The 27,550-nt window shown below is 35.8% G+C and overlaps 1 protein-coding gene across 11 annotated transcripts in view; it reads left to right on the forward strand.

Annotated features, from left to right (window-relative positions):
- GPR174 (G protein-coupled receptor 174) overlaps window positions 1-24,963 on the forward strand; it is a 37,682-nt gene extending 12,719 nt beyond the window's left edge. The window contains exons 2-6 of one of the 11 annotated variants that reach the window (XR_015159083.1): window positions 785-877; window positions 17,389-17,514; window positions 18,310-18,366; window positions 19,415-19,449; window positions 20,293-20,430. Coding sequence is in view for 9 of the 11 variants with exons in the window: in XM_086388144.1 (XP_086244270.1) it covers window positions 20,839-21,840 (1,002 nt within the window). In the remaining 2 variants the exon portion in view is untranslated. Of the gene's footprint in view, window positions 1-784; window positions 882-17,386; window positions 18,367-19,414; window positions 19,450-20,292 lie in introns of those variants that run through there. The other 10 variants (XR_015159084.1, XM_086388144.1, XM_086388148.1 and 7 more) reach the window with 10 other exon arrangements.
- The last annotated feature ends 2,587 nt before the right edge of the window (window positions 24,964-27,550 follow it).

Genomic DNA, 27,550 nt, shown 5'->3' on the forward strand with positions numbered 1-27,550 from the left:
CCTTTTATGGTGAAAACTAGCTTATCTGATTGATTAATCAGTTAATGTGAAAATCCTCCCTGTAGCACTTTTATTTTAATAGGAGATTGTTGGAGACAAAGTGCCCTAAAGGATAGCATCTATACTGGTGTATTTAAGGCAAAGTGGCAAGTCTGGGCAAGAAATCATTGGGTAAAGTGGAGCAGAGAGGAGCAGATGTGGAGTGTGGTTTTTTGATGCCTCTAAATCACCCTACGTAGGAAGACATCTATAATCATTGCAAGGATACCTGTAAGGTAGTTTTGCATACAAGTTAGTCTCTCTTCTTAGCACCGGCTGTGCTAACAGCCAGTGGCCAGCTTGGTTTCCTTATATGTGTATTCACTAATTAAACAGCTGTGGTCACGAGAACTCAGAAAAATCACTAACTGAGAAAAAGTCAGTTTCTACATTCCAAGTGTGTTGTGAGTTTGACTACAAGTTGTTGAGATTTTCCTGGGGAGCTCATCAAAATGAGGAGCTCCTTATGAACAAGGAAGGACTGTGAACCCAGCACTGACATCCTTATCCACTTATACTCTTTCAAAAAGCTACTAAGTCAAAAAGAGATGTCAGATGGTAGTAAATGGATTCCTGCTCGCTCTACTTTGCTGTCACTAAGGGCTAAGGTAACTCTTTTCATGCTCTCACTTGTCCACAGTAATCTAATTCTAGGTTCTAAGCATCTGCTTTCTGAAATTTGCCAGCCTTCTGTGAGAATGCTCTTCCCACTGTTCTTGACCATGGTTCTTCTATGTTCTTTCAGGCACGAATGAATCAAAGCAGCCGGATTCCCAATGGCTTCCTAAAGAGACCCTGTTGCTCTGATTAAAGAATTTTAATGGCACTGGAGAAAACAGTAGGTATTCAAACATTACCTTGACTTCTCTTTTTTCATCATCCTTAAAAGAGTGTGCTTACACTCTGTGGGCCCTGGAAAGGCACTAAGAGCCTGTCTCACATTTCCTGGTCCACTTGACAGATTACCAGGTGATGACCAGGTAAATTACATTTATCTTAGGCAATAAATGTAATCTTATAGAACATGAAAGGCCACAGTTTATAGAGTATTTGATAGAATGTTATTTTTATTAATAGTGTCCCATTGAGTCATATTGGAATCTGAGACAAAGGGAAGAATAAGTTTAAATTATATATATATATATATATATATATATAATTATTATTATTATTACTCAACACACATTGGCCACACTAGTCATACAATAGAGAATAATATGTGTGTGTTGAGAAAGAGTATTCCATTTGCTGGAAAGGAAGATTATAGTAGCTATAGGTGACTCACATACATATTAGGCAAACATCTATTCATTGATTGGTAAGCTTAAAATCAATAATCTTAGGCTAAGAACAGATTTTAGAGATGGGGGGGATTTGGTATGCTTCTATTGGCTTCTTTGTCTTGATGTCTATTCTTAAAAGAAGAGTATTACTGAAAAATCAGCCTAGATATCTAACAATCAGAAGTGAAAATATCTAATACTTAAGCTTACTCTAAAATATCATGAGTATAAACCAAATTGACAAACCTTAAGCTAGACATATCAAAAAAAGAGAGAGGGCTCAAAATATATGAAAGAGAAGTTATAACAGATGGCACAGAAAGACAAATTACCATAAGAGATTACTATGAAAAATTGTATGTCAAAATATTGGACAACTGAGAACAAATAGTAAATTCCTAGAAAAAATATAATCTTTCAAGACTGAATCATGAGAAAATAGAAAATCTGTATAGACATATTACCAATAAGGAGACTGAAGGATTAATAAAAAATCTCTGAAAAGGAAGGGTTAGTCAGGGACTTTGGAATTGACATGTACACACAGCTATATAAAATGGATAACCAACAAAGACCTACTATATAGCAGAGGGAACTCTGCTCAATATATGTAACAACATAAATGAGAAAAGAATTTGAAAAGGAATGGATGCATGCATATGTATAACAGAATCACTGTGCTGCACACATGAAATTAACATGACATTGTTAATCAACTATACTCCAACATAAAATAAAAAGTTAAAAATATCTCCCAACAAACAAAGGTCTAAGATTAGATAACTTTAATCATAAATTCTACAAAGCACGAAAAGAAGATTTAATACCTACCCTTCTCAAACTTTTCCAACAAATTGAAGAGGAAGAAATCCTTCCAAATGTATTTAATGAACTGAACATTACCCTGATATGACAACCAGACAAGGATACAACAGAAAAAGAAAACTACAGGAAAATATCTTTAATAAACATAGATGCAAAACTCAACAAAATATTGGTGAATCTAATTCAATAATATACTAAAAGGATTATATACCACAATTGATTAGGATTTATACTAGAGATTTAGGGATGTCTCAACACATACAAATAAATCAATGCAATTCATCACATTAACAAAATGAAGGATAAAAATCATATGACGAGCTCAATAGATACATGAGTCATTTGAAAAAAAAAATTCCACATACATTTGTGATTAAAATCTCAACAAAATAGTTAAAAAGGGAAGATAATGCAACACAATGAAGGCCATATAAGACAAAACCACAAGTAAAATCATATTCAATGTTGAAAGCTTTTATTCTAAGATTAGGAACAAGATGAGGATTCCATTTTCATCACTTTTATTCAACATAGTATTAGAAGTCTTAGCCACATCAATTAAGCAAGAGAAATAAATTAAATGCGACCAAATTGGAAAGGAAGAATTAGAGCTGTTAATATTTTCAGAAGAAATTATACTGTATATAGAAAACACTAGAGACTGCACCCCAAAATTTTTGGAAGTAAGTGAATTCACAAAAGTCACAGGATACAAAATCAATATACAGAAATCTGTGGTGTTTCTATATACTATTAATGAGCAATCAAAAAGAGAAATTAAGAAAACAATCTCATTTATTATTGCATAAAAATACTAGGAATAAAATTAACCAAGGACTTAAAATACCCATACACTGAAAATTATAAGGCATTGATGAAAGAAGTGGAAGAAGATATAAACAAGTGAAAAGATATTCTATGCTCATGGAATGGAGGAATTAATATTGTTAAAATGTGCATACTGCCCAAAGCAGTCTACAGCTTCAGTGCAATGCCTGTCAAAATTTCAATGGCATATCTCATAGAACTAAAACAATGCAGTACAATACATAACTACAACAACTAATACTAAAATTTGTATCAAATAGAGGGTTCAGGATGGGGAACACATGTATACCTGTGGCGGATTCATTTCGATATTTGGCAAAACCAATGCAATAGTGTAAAGTTTAAAAGTAAAGAAAAAAACAAAACAAAACAAAACAGAAGATCCTGAATAGCCAAAATAACCTTGAGAAAGAAGAAAACTGGTGGCATCATGCTCCCTGATTTCAAACTCTACTACAAATTTATAGTGATTCAAACTGTATGGTACTGGTATAAAAACAGCCACACAGATCAATGAAACAGAACTGAGAGCTAAGATATAAGCTCACACATATGGACAATTAATTCACAACAAATGAGCAAAACAGTGGAGAAATGACAGTCTCTTCAATAAATGGTGGTAGGAAAATTGGACTTTCACATGCAAACAAATGAAACCAGCTTACACAACATACAAAATTAACCCTAAATGAATTAAAAATTTGAATATAAGATCTAAAATCATCAAATTCCTAGAAGAAAACATAGGTGGTAATCTCATTGACATCAGTCTTAGCAATGATTTTGTTGATCTGACACCAAAAGGCAAAGGAAACAAAAGCAAAAGTAAACAAATGGAACTACATCAAGCTTACAAGCTCCTGTACAGCTAAGGAAACCATTCTCAAAACAAAAAAGTAGCCTACTATATGGGGGAATATATTCTCAAACAGTATATCTGATAAGGGGTTAATATCCAAAATATTTTGCTGACAAAGATCCATATAGTTAAAGCTATGATTTTCCCACTGTCATGTATGGATGTGAGAGTTGGACCATAAAGAAGGCTGATCACTGAAGAGCTGATGCTTTCGAACTCTGGTGTTGGAGAAGACTCTTGAAAGCCACTTGGATAGCAAAGAGATCAAACCAGCCAACCCTAAAGGAAATCAGTCCTGAATATTCATTGGAAGGACTGAGGCTGAAGCTGAAGCTCCAATACTTTGGCCACATGATGCAAAGAACTGACTCATTGGCAAAGACTCTGATACTGGGAAAGATTAAAGGTAGGAGGAGAAGGGGATCACAGAGGTTGAGATGGTTGGATGGTATCACCAGTTTGATGGAAATGAGTTTGATCAAGCTCTGGGAGTTGGTGATGACAGGGAAGCCTGGTGTGCTGCAGTCCATGGGGTTGCAAAGAGTCGGACATGACTGAGTGACTGAACTGAACTAAATCCAAAAGATATGGGCTTCCTAGGTGGCCCTAGTGGTAAAGAACTTGCCTGCCAATAGAAAAGACATAAGAGATGTGGGTTCAATCCCTCGGTCACAAAGATCCCCTGGAGGAGGACATGGCAACCCACTCCAGTGTTCTTGACTGGAGAAGTCCACTGACAGAGGAGCTTGGTGGGCTACAGTCCATAGGGTCACAAAGAGTTGGACATGACTGAAGTGGCTTTGTACGCATGCTCCTATGGTCTATGTTCAATTCCTGTACCTTGTAGATACAGCAAACATTAATGGTTATAAGAAGGGAAGGAGGTTGGGGGAGTGGTTGAAATGGATGAAGAAGGTCAACTTTGTTGTGAAGGACGGTAACTAGACTTGTAGTGGTGAACATTTTGGAGTTATCCAAATGTTTGATTATAATGTCATATACCTGAAACTTACATAATAAAAAATCATGTGCAAAATGACTACACAGATCACTTAAACATGGATAAAAAAAAAAGCCCCTAAATATGGTCGCTTTGGGTTATATTCCTAACCATGAGGTCAGTGTTTTAATAAATAATACAATACTTTGTAGTGAACGTATCATTTGTATGTTAATGTGTGCATGGCTAACAAGTATTTAGTGTATGGATTTATGGATATGTGAAAGCCAACCTGAAGCCACTCCATCCTTGCTTTCTTGTTGTACTTTCTCATAAAAGGCGGAAGAGCCTCTTCTCAAGATTACTTGAGACATTTCCCCTGAGGTGATGAGCATAACTGGAGAGCTCAGTAAGACAAAGAGAAAAATTTAGGCAACTGTCCAAAATGTATAATGTTTGTAACAATCATAAATCAGTGACTAGTGATAGGTTGAGTAGGTTACACCGCTACTGATATATTTCTATTGTCTTTTGTGAAATAAATATCTGTTGGCTCAATTAATGGACCATACTTCCATGGGAAGTATTACAAATGAAAGTGCTGCTTTAGCCTGAATTCCAATCATGATATAAAATTCAAATTAACTAAGGACAATTCAAATGCATTTTCATTTCTGAATAACCATAAAAGTCCATAAACAAGATATAACCTCAGGCTCAAGAGAGAAAAAGAGAAATACTCAACTACTACAATTAGCAAACAAACAAACAAAAAGCTAAACAAGACAAATAACAATAAATTCTTTGTATTAATAGGTATGTAGTTTGCAATTTGTATTAATAGGTATGCAACTTGTAATTTATGTAATTTGTTTAAATGATTTCCTCCTGGAGACATTAGCTAGCATTTGGTTTTTGGCCACACATTTATGAATATTTATAATTATTTTACACTGTGTAATGCTAAGAACTTGTTCATTTTATTTAATATATTTATATAGCACTTGGTGTAGAATCTTAGAAATATCAACTCCTCATACCCATAGAGAAAGGCATTGTTATCTCATTTTACAGATGAGGCAATTGAAATGTAGAAATCTTTGTGTTACTTGCCCAAATTCAACAGCTAGTCAGTTGCAGAGCCTCAGTTTGGAAACACAAAGACTGGCTCCAGAGTCCATTTTATTGTCAACTACAAATGATGCCTCATTATTTGTAAAATATTTACATATTGTGCCATAATTATATATGCATGTACATGAAAACACGACTCAGCCAGTAAAGAATCTGCCTGCAATGCAGAAGATCCCAGTTCGATTCCTGGATTTGGAAGATCTTCTGGGGAAGGGATAGGCTATCCACTCCATATTCTTGGGCTTCCTTGGTGGCTCAGATGGTAAAGAATCTGCCTGCAATGTGGGAGACATGGGTTCAATCCTAGGTTGGGAAGATCCCCTGGAGAAGGGAATGGATACTGACTCCAATATTCTGGCCTGGAGAATTCCATGGACAGAGGAGCCTGGCAGGCTACAGTCCATGGGGTCACTAAAAGTCTGAATGATATGACTAACACTAACATGAAAACATATATATATGGCATAGAATGCCAGAGTTATTTAAAATCCAGAAGTAAGGGAATTCTCTGGTGGTCCACTGGTTAGGATACTGTGCTTCCAATGCAACAGGCATGGGTTCAAGCCATTTTCAGGGAACTAAGATTCCAAAGCATGTGGTGCAGCCAAAAATAGTAATAATAATAATAAAATAAAATTCAGAACTAAAAGGACAACATACTAGTGCTAGAAGTGCTGTTAAACATTATTTGGCTTAACCTACATATTTCAAAGAAAAAAATGGAGGCCCAGATAAATTGACTTGCTCAAGGTCACACAGATATTCAATGGCAGAAGTGAAACAAGAACTGATGTTTTCTCACTCTCAATCTGATATTATTTTCATTTCACTAAGTTACCTTTGCTATTATTAATTTAAGGAAGTATATCATCATTTATATTTTTAATGAGTATCACCTTCAGATCTTCATTTTTCAAAGCTATATGCTTATAATCTTTGCGACCCCATGGACTGTAACCTACCAGGCTCCTCTGTCCATGGGATTTTCCAGGCAAGAGTGCTGGAGTGGATTGCCATTTCCTTCTCCAGGGGATCTTCCCGACCCAGGGATTGAACCCAGGTCTCCTGCATTGTAGACAGACACTTTACCATCTGAGCCACCAAGGAAGTCCTAATAGTGATGTCGTGTTTCACCAAATAGTCTTATAACTTATTCTTTGAAATTATCTTTGAGACTGAGTTGAGCTAATTAAGAAAACTGAGTCTTAATACACTGTGATCATATCTTGTTTTTGGCCAAAAAAGGCATTTTTAACTTGATCCTTAAACTTCATTCTTCAGACTTATTTCTGAATAACTTTTAACTGTTTCCAAAATTCAACTACCATTAAAAGACAAAGACTTTTCACCACAGGATTATTCTAAAGTATGTGGGGCAAACTCTGAGTGTAATTCTAAAGGAGAGTTCCAAAATGTTCCTGAGCAATAGGAATGTAATTGGAATAAGCATATAACTTTTCAAAGTGACAGCCTAGGAAAGACAAATTCAATTGGTTGCTTGCTTACTGATAAATTTGTTTGTTTGTTTTGAAACATATTGTTCCATCTATTTAAGCATTTTAATTTCTCGGCAACATCTTGTAAATATTAGTGTACAGCTTTTTCACATCACTTGCCAGATATATTTCTAAGTATTTCATAATTTGATGGTATTATAAACATTATTTTCTAAGTTTCAGTGTCCAACTGTTCATTAATAGTACATAAATATAAACGGATATCTCTTTATTGACATGTTTTCTGGAAACCTTGCTTTATTCATTTTTTTAACTGGCAGTTTTTTTTTTTTTACTGTATTTTTAAATAGACAATCATGTCATTTAAAAACAAAGATTATCTTGATTCTTCCATTCTAGTCTGAATGCATTATTTTCTTTTATCTTGCCTGGTTGCATTCGCAAGTTGTACAATGTTGTATAGAAGGAAAGAGAGCAGACATTATTTACTTACTCTCAATCTTAGGAGGAAAGAATTCAGTCTTTCACCATTAAATAAAATTTTAGCTGTAGGATGTTCCTAGATGTCCTTTATTTTTTATTTTTATTGAAGTATAATTGGTTTACAATGCTGTGTTAGTTTCTGGTGTAAAGCAAAATGACTATGTGTGTGTGTGTGTGTGTGCATGTGTGTGTGTTTTCAAGTTATTTTCCATTATAGGTTATTATAAGATATTGAATATAGTTACACTTTGTTGTTTGTGATAACTTTATTTTTAAAATATATTACCACTGTAAGGAATCCAAAGTCTTAAATGTTAAAAGCATGCATGTGCTGCATTGTGTTTCTTGGGTTACTTTTCCCAGATAAATAAGTTCAAATGGAGAATACCATTCATGCTCCCAGGCAAAGGAAATTTACTAGAGATGAATATATTGGTGTGTGGTATGTAGGATATGTTGATAATACAGTTGAAGATGTTGTGAAAGTAATGAGAAAGTCAGATAGAACTAGAAATAAGAAAAAAACAAAATAACAATGTGACAGAGAAGGTCAGATGAAGTAAGTTGCAGTCTAAACAGGGGGCAGAGAAGAGAAATAGGACAGAGTGAAGAAGGGGATTAAAGAAAACTTTAAAGTTTAAATTTTGAGTTATTAATGATATCAATGATCTGCCCAGTATTGAGAAGGACAAGGAAAAAGAAGGGTCCCAGTTTTAGATAAATTTGCTATTTAGGATTGCTAGCCATTTGTTTCAACCTTCCTCTTAGCTTATCTGTGAAGTCTTGTCAAAATAATCGATGGGCAGTTAGATAAGAGGCCAGTCATGGAACTAATGATGGAAGCACATTAACACTTGATGAATATCTTAAAATGAAAAGAATCATATTTCTCATATTTGCAGTTCTCTGTCACTGAAGTCAATCACTGAAACAAACAATTGTTAAAATGTTGCAAAGAAAACAGGAAGAAAATGAAATGATTAAATTTAAATGAATATCAAGAAGTGGTGAGCCACTTAGTTTTCAATCCAGTGATGTAAAGAGTCATCTCAAACCAGCCAAGCACTGAAAATAACACCATTCACTGGAAATAATCCTTTTATTTACTGTCACCAGTTTTGGTTTAGAAGTACCTTCTCTCTTTAGCCTTCCATAAGACACATTTAAGGGAAAGATATAAGAAATAAATAAAGAGCAAGCTTCTGCCTAAATTGCTTCTAAACTCACTCTAGGCCAAATTAATTCCCTAGGCATATAGGTATCCAGAAATCCAGCTGTACTCTGATTAGATAATGACAGAAATGTAAGCAATTGCCTTATGTCAGAAATAAAAGTGAGCAAGCCAGCAGGTAAATGTAATAGGGAAAAATATAATCTTTTCTCAACTGCAGGTTTTAGGAACAAGTGCTTGTTCAACACAGTTTCAGTACTTGGTAAGTCCCCTGGGTATGATGGGGGAGGGAGTTGTCATTTCCTGCCAAAAGAAAGCAGCAGGTGGTGGTTTAAAAAAAAATAAAAATAGCACCACATTACCACAAAGAAGTATGCTCTTCCATTCTGGTGTGTGTGTGTGTGTGTGTGTGTGGTAGGAGGGTAATATTTTTTAAACTTGAGTTGATTTTATTTGCATTTCCTTTAATTGTAATACAATTCAGCTGTTTAAATGTATACTGAAAGTTGAGATTTTTTAAAAAGGCACTAAGTTTGTTTTGAGTTCTGTACTCTGCCTCGGGGCTTCCCTTGTGGCTCCATGGTAAAGAATCTGCCTGCTAATGCAGGAGATACGCTTTCAATCCCTGGATCAGGAAGATCCCCTGGAAAAGGGAATGGCAATCCAACTCCAATACTCTTGCCTGGAAAATCCCATGGACAGAGGAGCCTGGCGGGCTACAATCCATAGGGTAGTAAAAGAGTCATATGTGACTTAGTGACTACATAACAACAACAATTCTGCCTTAGTTCAGAGGTTGCAGGTAAATATGGTAACATTGTAGCTGAATTATTTTTTAAATGATAGGTGAGCATGGAAGATTAGCAGGGTCACTGTTGCCATGAAGGAGGGATTTTCTTTTTGATTGTTTTTGAAATTTCTTCAATTTGATCTCCAAACACTTATATGAATATATTTGATTGTTTTGAGGAAACTGTGGATGAAATCATAATCAGTTCAATGGTATGGCATCCAGAACAATTATTTTATCCACTGAGAGATGACTAAGAAGGAAGAACAAATTTTCCTGCTATTAAAAAATTCAGATGTGATCCTTAGTAAATAAAAAAAGGAAATTCTTTAAAAAGAGGTTTGGTAATCTTCAAATGCTTTGCAGTAGCCACTATCAATTATTAAAACAATAGCTGGAAATCACTAAATATGTTTTTAGATTTTATAATTTCAAGAGCCTTTAAGTGACATACTTCAAAAATTATACAAAACTGGATAATTGGAAAAAAAAATATCTTACAGCCATGCAGGAGAATTTGTATTCAAATTTAGTAGGCATCTACTAAAGGTCTGCCAATGAGCATTTAGTACTGGTCTAAGTGTTGTGAGAGTTGGACCATAAAGAAATCTGAGTGCCAAAGAATTGGTGCTTTTGAACTGTGGTGTTGGAGAAGACTCTTGAGAGTCCCTTGGACTGCAAGGAGATCAAAACCAGTCAATCCTAAAGGAAATCAGTCCTGAATATTCATTGGAAGGACTGATGCTGAAGCTGAAACGCCAATACTTTGGCCACCTTATGTGAAGAGTTGACTCATTTGAAAAGACCCTGATGCTAAGAAATATTGAAGGCAGGAGAAGGGGGCAACAGAGGATGAGATGGTTGGATGGCTTCACAGACTCGATGAACATGAGTTTGAGCAAGTTCCGGGAGTTGGTGATGACAGGGAAGATGCTGCAGTCCATGGGGTTGCAAAGAGTCAGACACGACTGAGTGACTGAACTGACTGAAGTGTTGTGACAGATATGTGGATGATTAGGACAGAGTTCCTGTTCACAAAAAGCTAACAATTTAGCAGTTATATAGACAACTAACTATACTATTAGTCAGGCCCCATCAGAAGGTTTGTATGCATGCTAAGTCGCTTCAGTCATGTCCAACTCTTTGTGACCCTATGGATTGTAGTCCACCAGGCTCCTCTGTCCATGGGATTCTCCAGGCAAGAATACTGGAGTAAGTTGCCATTTGCTACTCCAGGGGATCTTCCCAATCCAGAAATGGGGTCGAACTCGAGCCTCCTGTGTCTCCTGCACTGGCAGTAGTGTTCTTTACCACTAGTGCCACCTGGGAAGGAGAGCTAATTCCAATCTGAATGACTCAGAGTCTTGGAGGAAGAAATGAAATTATCAAAATTCTCTTTTCTATCAAGATTTTTTTTTTCAAAGTGGGAAAGTGAGGGTGGGGGACTGGACCTTAAAAACTTTCAGACTAAATTAAAAGAAAGAGAGAGACATTAAAAGGTACACAATATATTCAAGGTCAGCCTGGCATGGTGAAAGCCTAAGACATTTGGAAGAGTATAATAAGAGATCATGCTAAAGAGACAAAATAGAGCTTTGAATGTCAGATATTTTAAACCATCAGTGTGAATATTTGAAAGATTTTGCATAAGTTCATGATTTGCTTTATCCTGTATCTGATAAAGATATCTGTAGAAATATGTTCATCTAAAATAAGAAAGGTGTGCTATTTAACATAATAAAAAGGAAGTTGGGCTATTGCTTATGCTAAAATGTTGTAAACAGAGATAAAATATGAATGTTTGTTCCTCCTGAAATACTGCTAAGTGCTACTGATACTATGCTAGAAAGGTACAAAAAGTTTGCAGCTGCTGGTGGGTATTCTTTATTTGCTTACCTATTCATTTTACGTATGAACACTATGTTTTGAGTCAAGACAGAATAGAATCTAATCATCTTTCTGTAATAACGTCTGCAAAAGACTTTGGAAGAAGGGATTTTCAGGGTTTCTTTTTTATGCTTTTCAACTACTACAGACTGCTAGAAAACAGTGAATGCTATAGATCTGCTTTTAAAGCCAAAGAATAAGATTAATGAAGGACATTGACTTGTTCTTCATTATATACCAATCTTACAAATATTTCCACTCACTGAAAAATTACCTTATTTACTAACAGAGCATTATGAAATGAAAACAAATATACAAAATTCCAATCAACTATTGGCCATGCATCAAGCTCCAGGGGCTGACATAATCCCAGGCTTAACTTCAGATGGAGTCTGTGATCCTTCTAGGACACCTCAGCCCTGTCTTAAAGAAAAGTAAAATGTCTGGATATTTGTGAATTTAGTACTTTAAAGACTGGTGTGGGATGAAAAGAGTGTCATATGAAAGGGTTCTATATTACCCAATTTTCACTATTTGTTTTCAATCAACATATATATGATGCCATCTCCAACATATATGACAACAGTTCTGGTGAGGACCTACAGAATAATCTGATGTTTGATATTTTGTACCTGAGGCATCCTTATTCCAGATTTGGGCTACAGTGACCTCCAGGTGAATATGTCATTACCTTGTTCTTAGATCATGAGTAGAGTAGATTTGACACAAGAGTCTATGAGTTTAGTCTGGGACTTGCCCCACTTAACACCCCCATACTCTTCCTTTTGGAGACAGAGCAAAGGAAACATATACCTACTCTACTAACATTTTATATTCATAATTATTTTCTCAAATGTGGTGGCTTATAAAAGAAGAAGAATATGGGAAGAAGATGCATTAGAAGTTATGTGCCATCCTCTCTGCTTCCATCTAAAGCCAAGGGACATGTACCTGTCATAGCATTTCTGTCACTGTTAGAAAATTAGTCAAGGAATCCAATAATCTTCCTTTTCAGTGACACTTTAGTGTCAATAATTAGAAAGATATCTCTAAGAGCCAAGAGTTTCCAGAAGACTCAGTTTGTTGCTGCTGAAAGGAGAAGTGTAGGACCACAGTAATTGTTCCTGGTATATGGTCACTTCTTGGACAATATACATTATCTGCCATTTAAAATTCAAAATTAAGATTGCCCTTTGTCAGATTAATTGCCTTGTTCTTGGGATATCAAATGTTCTCTGGTAATTTTTCAGAGTAGTTACTGAAGTCTCTATGAGTACTTTTTAGGGCTTTTTACTGAGGGCTAACTAATTCCTTTTTGCCATTTGTACTTTAGTATTTAAAATTTAATTCTAAATAATTTTTCATAAGGATCCTTTATGAAGTTTCTGAAGACCCCAGTGTCTTCTGAGAAGCTTCCACATTTACTTTCCTTTTAATAAACCAAATACTATACACTTTGAATAATATAGTGTGGAGAAATGGCTCCAAATTACAAGTAAAACACAAGTAATGGTGGAAAGTTGAAATTACTAAGTACCAAGACCAGAAACATCAGATACACTAAGTAGAAAGGCAAAGGATGCAAAAGTTCTGAGGTCTATTACAACATGATCCAGAAATTCTGAGTTTGTATGAAGTAGTGACATTCCTCAAGAAAAGTTACTAGGTTTAAATTACAGGACTCTATCTTTAAAGGTGGGAGGCTGATATCCCAAGCCAAAACTCTCTGTATAAGGCTAAAGGCTTATCCTTAAGAAAAAGGAGTTTGGACTCCAGCCAACAAATGGGAAAGGGCTTTTTCTTTCTTCTTTCTTAAAGCAAGGAGTTTGGGCAATTCATGAATTTACATCACAGTAGGTAGTTACCTACATCTCAAAGCAAGGCCAACCCTGGACTGAGGTCCTGGAGACTGGTTTAATTTTCGACTTCATGCTTGCCCTTTTTACTAAAACTCATAAGGTTTGTTTCAGTTCAGTTCATTTCAGTCACTCAGTCATGTCAGACTCTTTGCGACCCGATGAATCGCAGCACGCCAGGCCTCCCTGTCCATCACAAACTCCCGGAGTTCACTCAGACTCACGTCCATCGAGTCGGTGATGCCATCCAGCCATCTCATCCTCTGTTGTTCCCTTCTCCTCCTGTCCCCAACCCCTCCCAGCATCAGAGTCTTTTCCAATGAGTCAACTCTTCACCTGAGGTGGCCAAAGTACTGGAGTTTCAGCTTTAGCATCATTCCTTCCAAAGAAATCCCAGGGCTGATCTCCTTCAGAATGGACTGGTTTACTTATCCACTTTCACAGACTATTAATCATGTGAAGCACTGGATACTTTGTTTGGATACCCTCTCAAACAGAAAATTGCAAGAAAGAGCTGCAAAAAAAAAAGGGGGGGGGTGGGCAGAAAGACTTGATTATCTTGGACCTTAGTTTATTTTTTGGAAGCTTATAATTTTACTTAAAAAAAAAAAAAAAAACTTTCTTGCCCAAATGCTCATGTATGGCCTCAGACACAAGGTGAACATTCAAAAGAGCTGAGGAAAATCCCCACAGCCCTGTCAGCACTGAGAACAGGAAATACGTACAGTTTTCCCACCATAACAGCTTGTGATCTTCTCATCACTTCTATAAAACTGAAAATATTTTAAATGTAATGTGTAGAATTGAACTTTGTAAAATGGTTACTTGTATTTTAAATAGAAAGTTATATGCACTATGTTTGCCCAGGGATCATATTTTGAGAAGCTTTGTTTAAGAAAAAAGGAAAGACTAAACATAGACACCTATAAATCACGTGGATAAGAGCAAGACCCTAAGACATGAGAGCTGTCTAAGAAAAAACTAAGTTTTTTAATGAATGGCAGAAACAAGAAAGTGGATAGTGGCTAAACTAAGTTTTAATTATCAGTACAGATTTCAACACCTTCTGCAGTCCCCCAATCAAATATCAGTTGGTATGCCCTGGTCTCTAGGATGAGAAGTGATTGTGAACTAGGATATTTGAGAAAAAGCAACATGACTGGGCATTATCATTGGTGATGTGAAATTGAGTGATGACCTTCCCTCTTTCTCCAAATAATTAAAAGTGCACTACTCAGAGCAGAGGAACAAGATGCCCAATCTGCTGGAGAGGAACTGTGCTTCAGATCTGAAAAGAAACATTTAGACTTGGCTAAGTGAAACTTTCCAGTAAAATAATAACTGTAGATAGCTGCTTTGTCTGTCCACACAAAGATATTTCCTCCCTTCATGTATCTGGCCTATTGGGGAGTCATAGATGCCAGAGATAAGGGAAGTTGGGAACATGATTAGATATGGTATGTATACAGAATACCTCTTTCTAAAATAAAAATTCTGATGGAACATTCTCTCTAGAAGAATTAACCAGGTAAAGACTTTCTAAAAGTATTTGCTTACTGAACTGTATTCAGCTCTTAGACACAGTTGCTGGGCAGGTTTCCTGGAAATACTGTAAGCTATTTGACTCTGAAGATTTTCAAAAGTGAAAGTAGCAAGCACATTGCCTGGCAAATGATAAATGCTGAATAACTATTTGCTTAATAAATATTGGATGAACCCAATACATTCAAGACATAGTTCTAAGTGTTCCAGAGGATATAGAAGTACATAAGACTAAACCCCAGACTTCAAGAATTTTCTGGCCTTGTTGTGGTAGAGTGGGGTGAAAAGGGGCAGAGGCATAAATAAAACGAGTTACTAACCAAAAAGCAGAAGTATATGCTTTAATGGAAGTATAAATGGGGATTTTAAAAGGAGTTAGGACAACAACAATAAAGTTTCCATGACGAACTGGAAATTTGAGAGAGGTCTTCATAAATAAGTAGGACTGCTATGCAAAACAAAAAAATGATATTCCAAGCTGGGCAACAGAATGAGCAAAATCTATTTGTTGAGGAAGAAAAAGTCAATTTGAATGGTATGGAGCTCAGTTTGGCTGGAGTTCTTGGCACATGAGAACACTGGAAGACAAAATTTTAAACGTTGATGGCACTCTATTGATTTCCAGGAAGCCATTGATTTCCAGACTATGTATTTTGTAATTTGTTGGGCAAAAGGAAGCCATTAGTGCTTTTTAAGGATCTCATTTAAAGGAAAAAGATAAAGGAAGAGGTAGAGAGATAAATTAATAAACCCCTGAACTAGAGTAAAAACAATGCAATTTAAGGAATAATATGATTATGAAAAATAATGCAGTTGCAGAAAGTACTAAAAATAAGAATGTTGGTAATTAAGCACTTATGTACTATCAGTTCAGTTCAGTCGCTCAGTCGTGTCCGACTCTTTGCCACCCCATGAATTTCAGCACGCCTCCCTGTCCATCACAAACTCCTGGAGTTCAATCAGACTCAAGTCCATTGAGTCAGTGATGCCATCCAGCCATCTCATCCTCTGTCGTCCCCTTCTCCTCCTGCCCCCAATCCCTCCCAGCATCAGAGTCTTTTCCAATGAGTCAACTCTTCACATCAGGTGGCTAAAGTACTGGAGTTTCAGCTTTAGCATCATTCCTTCCAAAGAAATCCCAGGGCTGATCTCCTTCACAATGGACTGGATGGATCTCCTTGCAGTCCAAGGGACTCTCAAGAGTCTTCTCAAACACCACAGTTCAAAAGCATCAATTCTTCGGCGCTCAGCTTTCTTCACAGTCCAACTCTCACATCCATACATGACCACAGGAAAAACCATAGCCTTGACTAGATGGACCTTTGTTGGCAAAGTAATGTCTCTGCTTTTGAATATGCTATCTAGGTTGGTCATAGTTTTCCTTCCAAGGAGTAAGCATCTTTTAATTTCATGGCTGGAGTCACCATCTGCAGTGATTTTGGAGCCCCCCAAAATAAAGTCTGACACTGTTTCCACTGTTTCCCCATCTATTTCCCATGAAGTGATGGGGCCAGATGCCTTGATCTTCATTTTCTGAATGTTGAGCTTTAAGCCAACTTTTTCACTCTCCACTTTCACTTTCATCAAGAGGCTTTTTAGTTCTCTTCACTTTCTGCCATAAGGGTGGTATCATCTGCATATCTGAGGTTATTGATATTTCTCCCAGCAATCTTGATTCCAGCTTGTGCTTCTTCCAGTCCAGCGTTTCTCATGATGTACTCTGCATATAAGTTAAATAAGCAGGGTGACAATATACAGCCTTGACATACTCCTTTTCCTATTTGGAACCAGTCTGTTGTTCCATGTCCAGTTCTAACTGTTGCTTCCTGACCTGCATACAGATTACTCAAGAGGCAGGTCAGGTGGTCTGGTATTCCCATCTCTTTCAGACTTTTCCACAGTTTCTTGTGATCCACACAGTCAAAGGCTTTGGCATAGTCAATAAAGCAGAAATAGATGTTTTTCCAGAACTCTCTTGCTTTTTCCATGATCCAGTGGATGTTGGCAATTTGATGTCTGTTTCCTCTGCCTTTTCTAAAACCAGCTTAAACATCTGGAAGTTCACGGTTCACGTATTGCTGAAGCATGGCTTGGAGAATTTATTATGTAGGGTGGCTCAATTATCACATTGACTCTCTAAGTTAGGTACTATGATTATTCTCATTTATCAATGAGAAATTAAAGAATTGGAGAAGTTTAATGATACAACCAAAGTTGCACAGCTATTAATTTAAAAAGCAAGAATTTAAACTCAAATAATTCTGACTCCTAAACATATGTTATTTCCCCCATAGTACACTATCTTCCCCTCAGGAACCAGTTTGGAAATGGAAAACAAATGACAACGAGTCAATGCCTCCAAGACTTTGAGACAACCTGGGAAAACATGGATGAGCTTAACAGCAGTGAAGAAGTCAGGAGTAAAAACTGGTTTGAAGTTTTGAGGGATGATGATTTTTGTATAAGATACATTGATGTTTATAGTCAAATGATTTTACTTACTGAAAGTATTTCATTGAATAAATACTGAGCACTTACTTGTGTTTTCCACAGTCCTTGGTGCTGTTTTAAGGCAAGTAAACAAAATATACAAGAATCCTTGTTATCTTGGACTTTGCATTCTAGTAGGGAAAATATATGAAAACAAAATAAGTAATAATCAAAGAGTATGGTAGCTATGACTGGAAATGAGTAAAATAAATACTAAAGGGAGATAGGAAGTGTTAGAGGTGAGCTTCAGTTTTAAATAGGCAGATAAGGGAAAGAAAAACTCATGAAAATGTTCCACTTGGGTAAAGATCTGAAGGGGGCAAGGAAGTAAGGCACATACATAACTAGGTTAAAGCATTTCAGGTACAGGAAACTGCCAATTCAAATGCTTTGAGACGAAAATATTATTGGTCTGTTCACCTCACAGCAAGAATGATAGAATTGCTGGAGCAGAGTTCAAAGGGGAGAATCATAGAAGGTGAGGTCAGAAGAGTAACCAGGGGCCAGATCGGATAGGTGACATAGGCTGTTTGTTGTAAGAACTTTTATTTTTTCTCTGAGTGAGATGAAAATACATTAGGAGATTTATCAAAGACACATGATCTGACAAGATATGCCATATTTCATTTTAGTACATATATAATGTTTATTGTAGACATTATACAAGAGTCTATAATAGCACCTATAGATCTTATAATAGGAACTACCATTATGTCCTCATCCAGGATCACTTCCCAGAAATAAGAGCTTCAAGAGCAAAAATTTGTCAACATTTTAAGATGGTAAGTATAATTAGACTGCTCTTTAGTCAATATTGGAAACTAAAATATTCACTAGGAATGTATAAAATAGTGCATTTGTACACATCCTCGAAGGAAATGGATTTTGTATAAATAGATATTGCTTCATTTTCATAAGTTGAATTCTGAGATGATGATAAAATGTCCAAAAGAAGAGGTGATATATATTCAGGAAGAGAGCGACTGCTCGATTGACATGTAGATTTAAAGCCACTGACTGTGATAGGAGAGGTGAATGTTCGTTAGAGGTTACTAGATATATTTTTTAACTTCTGATTTCTAATCAGTGACATTAGCAGGTGATGATTTCTATATATGGGCTTCTCCAGTGGCTCAGTGAATAAAGAACCCACTTTCAATGCATTTGACACAGGAGATGCAAGTTCAACACCTGGGTTGGGAAGATCCCCTGGAGAAGGGCATGGCAACCCACTCCAGTATTCTTGTCTGGAGAATCCCATGGACAGAGGAGCCTGATGGGATACAATCCATAGGGTTGAAGAGTTGGACACAATTAAGCATACATGCACACATGACTTTTATACATAAACAGTTAAAAGGAGGTTGAAAAACCAGGGTTTGTGATTTTTTGGTCGTCCACCTAATTTTGCCTGCCACATAATCAAAGTCACTACCTGTGAAAATATTTCAAAGATATATTTCAGTTTGGAGGCTAAACAATCTAATTTTAACCACTTTTTCAGCATCAACTTTTATTATTACAGTCATGCTTCTTTGTGTTTTATGACACCATCTCTCTATTTCCTTATATGAGAAATCTGAAGTATTTAACCTCATCAATCTGCATGCCTAGTTCATATCATTCATCAGGATGTTTAATTAAAGTATGTAACATATCTTGAACAAAATGTGCTGTTCTACTTACCAGGCAATTGAGGCAAAATAATAACAATAATAATTCCTTCAGGGGCTGAATCAAGCCTACTTCAAGCCACATGGATTTGATAATCCAAAGCAGGATGTTTTATAATTCCTATTTCATTTCTGTTCTTCCCTCATATCTTTAAAGTCAGTTACGTCCTCCTGGATTTCAGCAGCCTTGAGGTAACTATCCATGCCCTTAAGTTAAAATTTGTTTTAGAACAAAGATTGTGGACCTAACTGGGTCAACTTTCTGGAAATTTTGAATCTTTGTACTGATGTTGTCTTGCATAATTGAAAAGTGTCTTAATAACCCATGTTAATGGAAGTATTTAAAGAGAGGCTAGTTGCCCACATATTTTCAGACATCTGGGAAATATTTGAACCAAATCAGTGGCCTCTGAATGATGATTCAAGGACAAATGCTGGGTTGGCTGTATCTTAATTATATAGAGATCTTTTAAAAATACAAATTCCAGGCCTTAAACACTGACTCAGAATTTCTGGGGGAAACACTGGGAAGTCTAAGGAAAGCTATAATTTTTTTTAAACTTCCCCAGGTGAGTCTGATAATCAGTGATGTTTGTGGTCTATATCAGAGCCTCTCAAATGTTAACATGCCTAAGAATCACTTGTGGTTCTTCTTAAATTGCTGATTGTTATGCAGCAGGTTCCAGGTAGGACTTGAGATTCTTCTGCATTTCTAATAAACTCTTAAGTAATGCTGAGTCATGTATCATATTTTGAGTAGTAAGGAGCTAGATTACTTCTCAGATTCCTTCTAGCTATACTCTCTTGTGATTCTAAAGTGCCTTATGGAACTTGTGTCTATCACCCTTACTCATGTCAGAACTTTCCATTAATGGTAATAGATTTTTCTACACATAAGCTTTTTTTGTTTTTGCAAAAACAAGATTTTTTAAATTAAATTTTAATTTAAATTAAATTAAAATTGTAATTAACTTTTAAAAATTTATTATTTTTGCAAGACAATAATTGGCTTTCTTTTTTTTTTTTCATTTGCAGTTCTGACTTTGTTTTCAACACATAACTGAGAAAGTCCCAGGAAGCTGACCCATCCAAGTCAATCATCTCTGAAGAGTTGTAGACACACTAAGTACTAGAGTAAACCTTTCTTCTATGTGAGCCAAAAAAAGAGAAAAACAACCTGCCAAACACCAGTAAAGAGATGACTATCATCGTATGGGAATTTGAAGAGCTTCTATATGGCACATTCATGATCCAAATGGGAGAGGATCAGCCCTCATAATGTCTCAGAAGGCCTTTTAACTGAGTAACAAGAAGGGGAAGTTATAATAGCTTGTCATCTGTGCTTGCACATTAGACTTCCAGGTAGTTAATGTAGACAAATTCAAAGCAAATATGCAGGTAGTTCTTTGAAAAGCCCCCAAATCATGTTTAGAAGCTCTGACCAATGCAATAAAAAGGAAGTTATTCTATATTCAGTTTCTCCAGCCCATCGATGATCAATCTTTCAGAAAGAGCAGTAGTAGATTGTAAATTTAGATTTTTAACCACCATTTAGCAAAGGCAGCTTCTCTAGAAACAAACATGACTGCTAATGACACGTGTGCTGAGATCAATAGAGACAACACAGATTCCCGATACTTCATCTATGCTGTGACATACACTGTCATTCTTGTGCCAGGTCTCATAGGGAACATATTAGCCTTGTGGGTATTTTATGGCTATATGAAAGAAACCAAACGGGCTGTGATATTTATGATAAACCTGGCCATTGCTGACTTACTACAAGTCCTCTCCTTGCCCCTGAGGATCTTTTACTATTTGAATCATGACTGGCCATTCGGGTCTGGCCTCTGCATGTTTTGTTTCTATCTGAAGTATGTCAACATGTATGCAAGCATCTACTTCTTAGTCTGCATCAGTGTGCGGAGATTTTGGTTTCTCCTGCACCCCTTTCGCTTCCATGACTGTAAACAGAAGTATGACCTATACATCAGCATTTCTGGCTGGTTGATAATCTGCCTTGCTTGTCTGCTATTTCCTCTCCTCAGAAGCAATGATGACACCCCTAGCCACAGAACCAAATGCTTTGTGGATCTTCCTACCAGGAATGTCAATCTAGCTCAGTCTGTTGTCATGATGACCATTGGCGAGTTGATTGGGTTTATCACTCCTCTTCTGATTGTCCTATTTTGCACCTGGAAAACAGTTTTATCACTGCAAGATAAATATCCTGTTGCACAAGACCTTGGAGAGAAAAAGAAAGCCTTGAAGATGATTCTAATATGTGCAGGAGTTTTCCTAATTTGCTTTGCACCTTATCACTTCAGTTTTCCTTTAGATTTCCTGGTCAAGTCCAATGAAATTAAAAGCTGCCTAGCCAGAAGGGTGATTCTAATATTTCATTCTGTTGCCTTGTGTCTTGCTAGTCTGAATTCCTGCCTTGACCCAATCATATACTACTTTACCACTGATGAGTTCAGAAGACGGCTTTCAAGACAAGAGTTGCATGATAACATAAAACTCCATGCAAAATCACTTGTGAGCAACCACACCACATCAATCGTGTCAAGTGAATTATGTTAAATTAAAAAAAAAATGGATGTGAACTGAAGTATATTAGAACATATTTGCAATACTCCTAGCTACTGGGAAGTAATCACAGCAAGCACTCAAAGCTTTTCAGTTATGCTCTATCTTATCTATATGAAGATTTCATGTCTTCATAACACAATCTATTTAGAGCATTATATTCCACTATCATTAATGTTGATATGTCCTTGTAGTAATTTATCATAAAGTCTTTAAGATTTAAGCTCTAAAATTTCAGTGACATACTATATGCACATGCTTTCAGCAGGAGTCAGTAGTTTTATCTGTGAACCTAAGATACAGAGAGATAATTAGCTTGAACTCATTTTAAGCACTTGGTTTTGTTACAATGGACACTGAATTTCTTTATATTTAGAAACAATGTAGTTGTCTATTTATACTAGTAATCACAGTTTATATCCCAATATCATGTTTTAGTTGTCTTTTTTTTCAGTTGTCTTTAAGTAGGATAGGCAATATATTATTTTGTGAAACAGTGTTATAAACATGGACCATTTTGATCTTCTATATGTGATTATACTCTTGAGTCTGAAGACTCAAATAGCTATTTCCTTCATTTAAGTATCAGTATGAAAAATCATCTATCACATCGATTAATAGAATGAAAATCTGAACTAAGGCCTCTGATATGTTTAAAATAAGAACAAGAAACTAATTCACATACTGTCTATGACTGTATAAATTGCCATATTTAATCTATCCAGGGCAGGTAGCTTATCAAAGTTCATATAATGTGACCCACATTGTCTTTAAAGGTCCAGGAGAAAGCATATGCATGATAATCACAGTTCTGATTCTCTTAAACTATTTCCAGACAGCACCTTTAAAGACATATATATCTTTCAAATAAAGAAAGTGTCCACTATGCTTCTAGAGTGACATTGAGATACCTGAGAGGCTACTGCACTTTCTGAGCCTATACAAGAAACAGTGCACTAAGTTTAGGCAAGAGCAAAAAGATAAAAGTTATTTTTTACTTTTAAGTGGCAACTATCAGGCTACATTCAGAAGCCAGAGTAAGATCTAGAAGCAGACAGGCATGTAGACTCATGCCTGTCTCAGTAATTTTTTTGATCCAGCTTTGCTCCAGTCATACTATTCTAAGGCCAGTACAGCCTCTTCCAAGGCAACTGGGAAAGTCAATTTCTCCCCTGTTGAGAAAAGTGCAGAAGATTAATTTTGGCGACATCGGGCACCTATTAAAATGCCTTGCCTAGTAATACCTGTTTAGATCTAGTATGCAAGAAACAGACCTAGAATATGAGTAGCAATTAAACCTGAGGTCTTAAATATTAGAATACTTTGAAAAATATTTTGGCAAACAGCTCTAACTTTTAAAACATGCTTTAATTAAAATCTGTGAGGTATATAACACAGATAATTCTGGCCTGGAAGGAATGTGAAAATCAAAGAAGAGCTCCATCATATATACAGGAAAGGAGTTATTTTAGACACACAGTTATGCTATTAAGACTTTTGGGGGGATTAGTGAAATCAAAGTGAATTCTAATATCTTAGATGAATGGAAAAATTTCTAATCTTTTCTCTAGACAAGTGTTGATTTGCTTGTACTTTGTTATGAAAATATTATCCTGTTAGAAGACTGACTTTTTACTGCTAGCAATAGTGTATGTATCTATCTCCTAATTGTTCATGGTAAGGATGTGCTAAATGAGTTCTAAAAAAGTGGTAAATTGTGTTTTAAAATGAGTAACTGTAACTATGTCTAGTCTATTTGCTTTAAAGTGATTTGTGTTTGACCATAATTTAGTGTTGTAATGGGATCAGAAGTAATAATTTTGTGGGTACTTGTAATGAGAAACTTGTCTATATAATATGTGTTTACTAGTTTCTATATTATCATGAACTACACTTTTAGGGTCATTTGGGGGAGACCTGTGATTTAATTTCATTAATGTATTAATTTCACTTTAAACATACCTGTTATCTTAAAGAGGAAAAAATATTTCCAGGAGATTACTGAACTTCTTAGAGGAAATTTTGAGGTTAGAGCCCATTTATGAAGCAGTCCAGGAGTCCTTGAAAATTATTTATGTCATTTGAGAAAAGTACAGAGAGAACAAGCGTCCAGTGTTCTTATGCTGCTTAGCTAAGAACTACCACTTCTCTTCAGGTTTGCCCATCTAAGTTTGTATTTAATGTTGTGATTTACTTTATTAACCCCTTTTCACCATGAATATGCTTTGTCTTCTATTCCCTTGTTCTAGTCAGTAACTGATCAGTCTATTCACACTAAGGTACTAAGGACTAATGTTAGCTTAACATTAATTTGCCTAAAAATATCTGAATTCTAGGCCTTAGGGATGAATTTTATCTCAAAGTGTAAATATTTTGTTTTAATGGAGTGATTAAAAGCACTGAAACAGACTAGAAAGAACGATATTTTGAAGAAAGTGGGTCTTAGAGCAGTGCCTTTCAGATTACATATGGTAAATAAATACCTACTTTGCTTACCATGATGGGGATGCCATATATATATATATATATACATACATATATACAAATACCTATTTATTATACTAATACCTGGCCTATACTAAGTTTAGGCCACAACAAAAAGATACAAGTTATTTTTTTACTTTTAAGTGGCAACTATCAGGCTACATTCACAAGCCAGAGTAAGGTCTAGAGGCAGCCAGTCATGTAGACTCTAGAGTCCTCAGTAATTTTTTTGGTCCAGCTTTGCTCCAGACATACTATTCTAAGGCCAGTACAGACTCCACCAAGGCATCTGGGACTGATTGGAGTGATTTCCATGTTATTATTATTCTCATTATTGTTATTATTATTATATTAAAATGGTGTATACATTTTCATTGTCACTTGGTTAAGCAACTAATTCTGTTAACCTGTAATTCCATGAAAAGGAACCATCTGCCCTATGGACAACAGAACAAACTATATTGGTCTGAAAGGGTGCATAAGTGGAACTCTTGTGCAACTTCATTTTTATATCATCTTTTTGTTTTTATTCCCAATACACTGTGAAAATGTTGATTTGTAATGTATTTATATTTATAATTTATAATACACATTTTTATAATAAAGATGGTCTTTGTATTTGCATAAAAATTTCTGTCCCCAGAATTCCATGTATATATAGCCAGTTTTTCAGCAAACTGATGTAATTGAGAATCTTTGTCAGTATTCTCAACTACATGGATAGTAAGTTCTCTGAGGCTCTACTCTCCCTTTCTCTCTGGAGTGTTGCATACTATTTTCAAATGGAAAGATAAACCACTTCCCCAACCTACCTTACACTTGCCCTCCACTCTTCCCATAAACAGAATCTTTACTATCCACACTCTGCTAAGATTATTCCCTATCCTCACTTGTTGACCAAGTTATTCTAATGACTTAAATACTTGTACTTGTTAGAGTATAGTCTTTTGGGAAGAAAAGGAGATGAGGAGAAAGAAAGAATGTTTTCTATTTAGTTTTAAGAGTTTTTAAGACTCAATATTTTGATTTTCCGTATAGTTTAGCAGAGGAAAAGCTATCATTCACTGTATCCTTCTGCTCTTAGCAAAACATATTTCCATAAACAATGAAATAAAACAAAAAGTGAAGTCAGGGCAATTGTCTCTGGCTCTCCTCTCATCTTAGTTATCTTCCTTCCACTTTAGCAACTCTCTCATCTCACTATATTCCTAGTACTTTCAGGAGGCCCAAGTGTCTTCTGAAATAACAAAGTTGTTATAAATTACACATTTTGACTGCTGCAGAGAAATTTTCCTAGAAAGTGGTAAAGGATTTCCCAAGAAGAAATTTCTGATGTTTTAGTAGACTTCAAGAACATAATGGGATTTAAATATGGGATTTGCCCACACTTTAAATGTCCTCAAATAAAGTGCATTCCTCCTATGTGCCTTCCTGAAGCCAATTCAGAAGTGATCCCACTGCCATCACTGTACTATATTTTGAGGGGAAAAAAGTAAAAGATGAATTCTCAAGTAAGTGTGGCTCTTTCAACTTATTTATTCCTCAACAATTAAAGGATGTGATGTGTGTTTGAGGGGTGGGAGGTGAACTATAACTTTCTTGAACACAGACCATTTCTTCAGCAGTACTTCCTCAGTCTTAACCACTTACTTGATTTTTCCAAGACCATATTTCTTCTACTTTTTGTTGGCTAGGTTCTCTTCATCTAATTCCTTACTGAAAATTTTCTGATTCATCTATAGTCATAGCCCTTATTTAAGGGCTTAAATTTGCCTTTTTGGACATCTTCAAGGAATAATAGAACAACTGCTCCTTCATAGGGGTAGGCTATAATTAGGCTATCACTCTCACCCCAGTATCTTTCTCTCAGCTTTGCTTCTGAAGCAAAAGAGAAGATCCTGCAAAAAAAAAAAAAAAAGAAGATACTGGAGTATCAGCAGAAACTCTAAGGTCAGGAGTGAGTGGAATGATATATCCAATGTTGAAAGATAGAAATTGCCAACCAAGAAAACTTTATCTGACAATGGTATCTTTCAGATAAGAGGAAGAAATAAATGTTTCCCCAGTCAATTGCTGAGGGAGTTCACCACCACTAGACCTGCCTTGAAAGAAATGTTGAAAATTCTTCAAGCTGAAATGAAAAAACACTTATCAGTGGCAGGAAAACCTGTGAAAGTACATGACACACTGGTAAAGATGAAAGTCAGATTCAGAAAACCATAACTCTATATTAGGATGTTGTATTAATTGCTCAATTATAGTAAAAAAAAAGGAAGAGAGTAGAAAAAATAACTATAGCTACCATAAATTGTATTATAAACAAATACATGGCATAAAAAGAAGTAAATTGTAACATCAATTATATGAAAAGAGTAAAAGAGTGGAGCTTTTATAGGCATGCAAAGATAAGTTGCTATTAACTGGAAATGGACTACTCAGAAACCTAGACTAGATCTACAAAAGACAAAGAAAGGGGAAACAAAGAATACCACCATGGAAACTAACCAATTTATAAAAGTATGTAGAGACAGAGAGAAAACAAAACAATGGAAATACAAAATAGTCAGAAAGTTATTAATAAGATGTTATAAATATGTTCTTACTTAGCAATAATTAGTATAAATATAAATGGATTGAACTTATCAATCAAAAGTCATATAGTGACTGGATGGGTTTAAAAAAGAAAAACAAGACCCAACTATATACTGCCTAAAAGAGGCCCATTTCAGATTTAAGAACACACATAAACCTGAAGTGAAGAGATTAAAAAAGATATGAAAGTGGAAACCAAAAGAAAGTGGGGTGGCTATACTTATATCAGACAAAACTGAGTTTAAGTAAAGAAAGGACACGAGACAGAGAAGTTAAGATATGCTTCATTAAAAGAATTAATGCATCAAGAAGATGTAATAATCATAAATATGTGCAAACCAAACATTGAGGTACCTAAATATTTTAAGTAAACACCAATAGCTCTGAAGAGAGAAATAGACAGCAATGCAATAATAGCAGGGGATTTAATTCATTGTTATTTAGTCCCTAAGTCATGGCCAACTCTTTTGCGACCCCATGGACTGTAGCCCACCAGGCTCCTCTGTCCACGTGATTTCTCAAGCAAAAATACTGGAATGGGTTGCCATTGTCTTCTCCAAGGAATCTTCCCAACCCAGTGATCAAACCTGCATTGGCAGGCAGATTCTTTACCACTGAACCACCAGGG

This window comes from Bos grunniens, chromosome X (assembly GCF_055505025.1).
Source record: "Bos grunniens cultivar Pamir isolate PY7600 chromosome X, Bosgru_T2T1.0, whole genome shotgun sequence".
Classification (NCBI taxonomy): domain Eukaryota; kingdom Metazoa; phylum Chordata; class Mammalia; order Artiodactyla; family Bovidae; genus Bos; species Bos grunniens.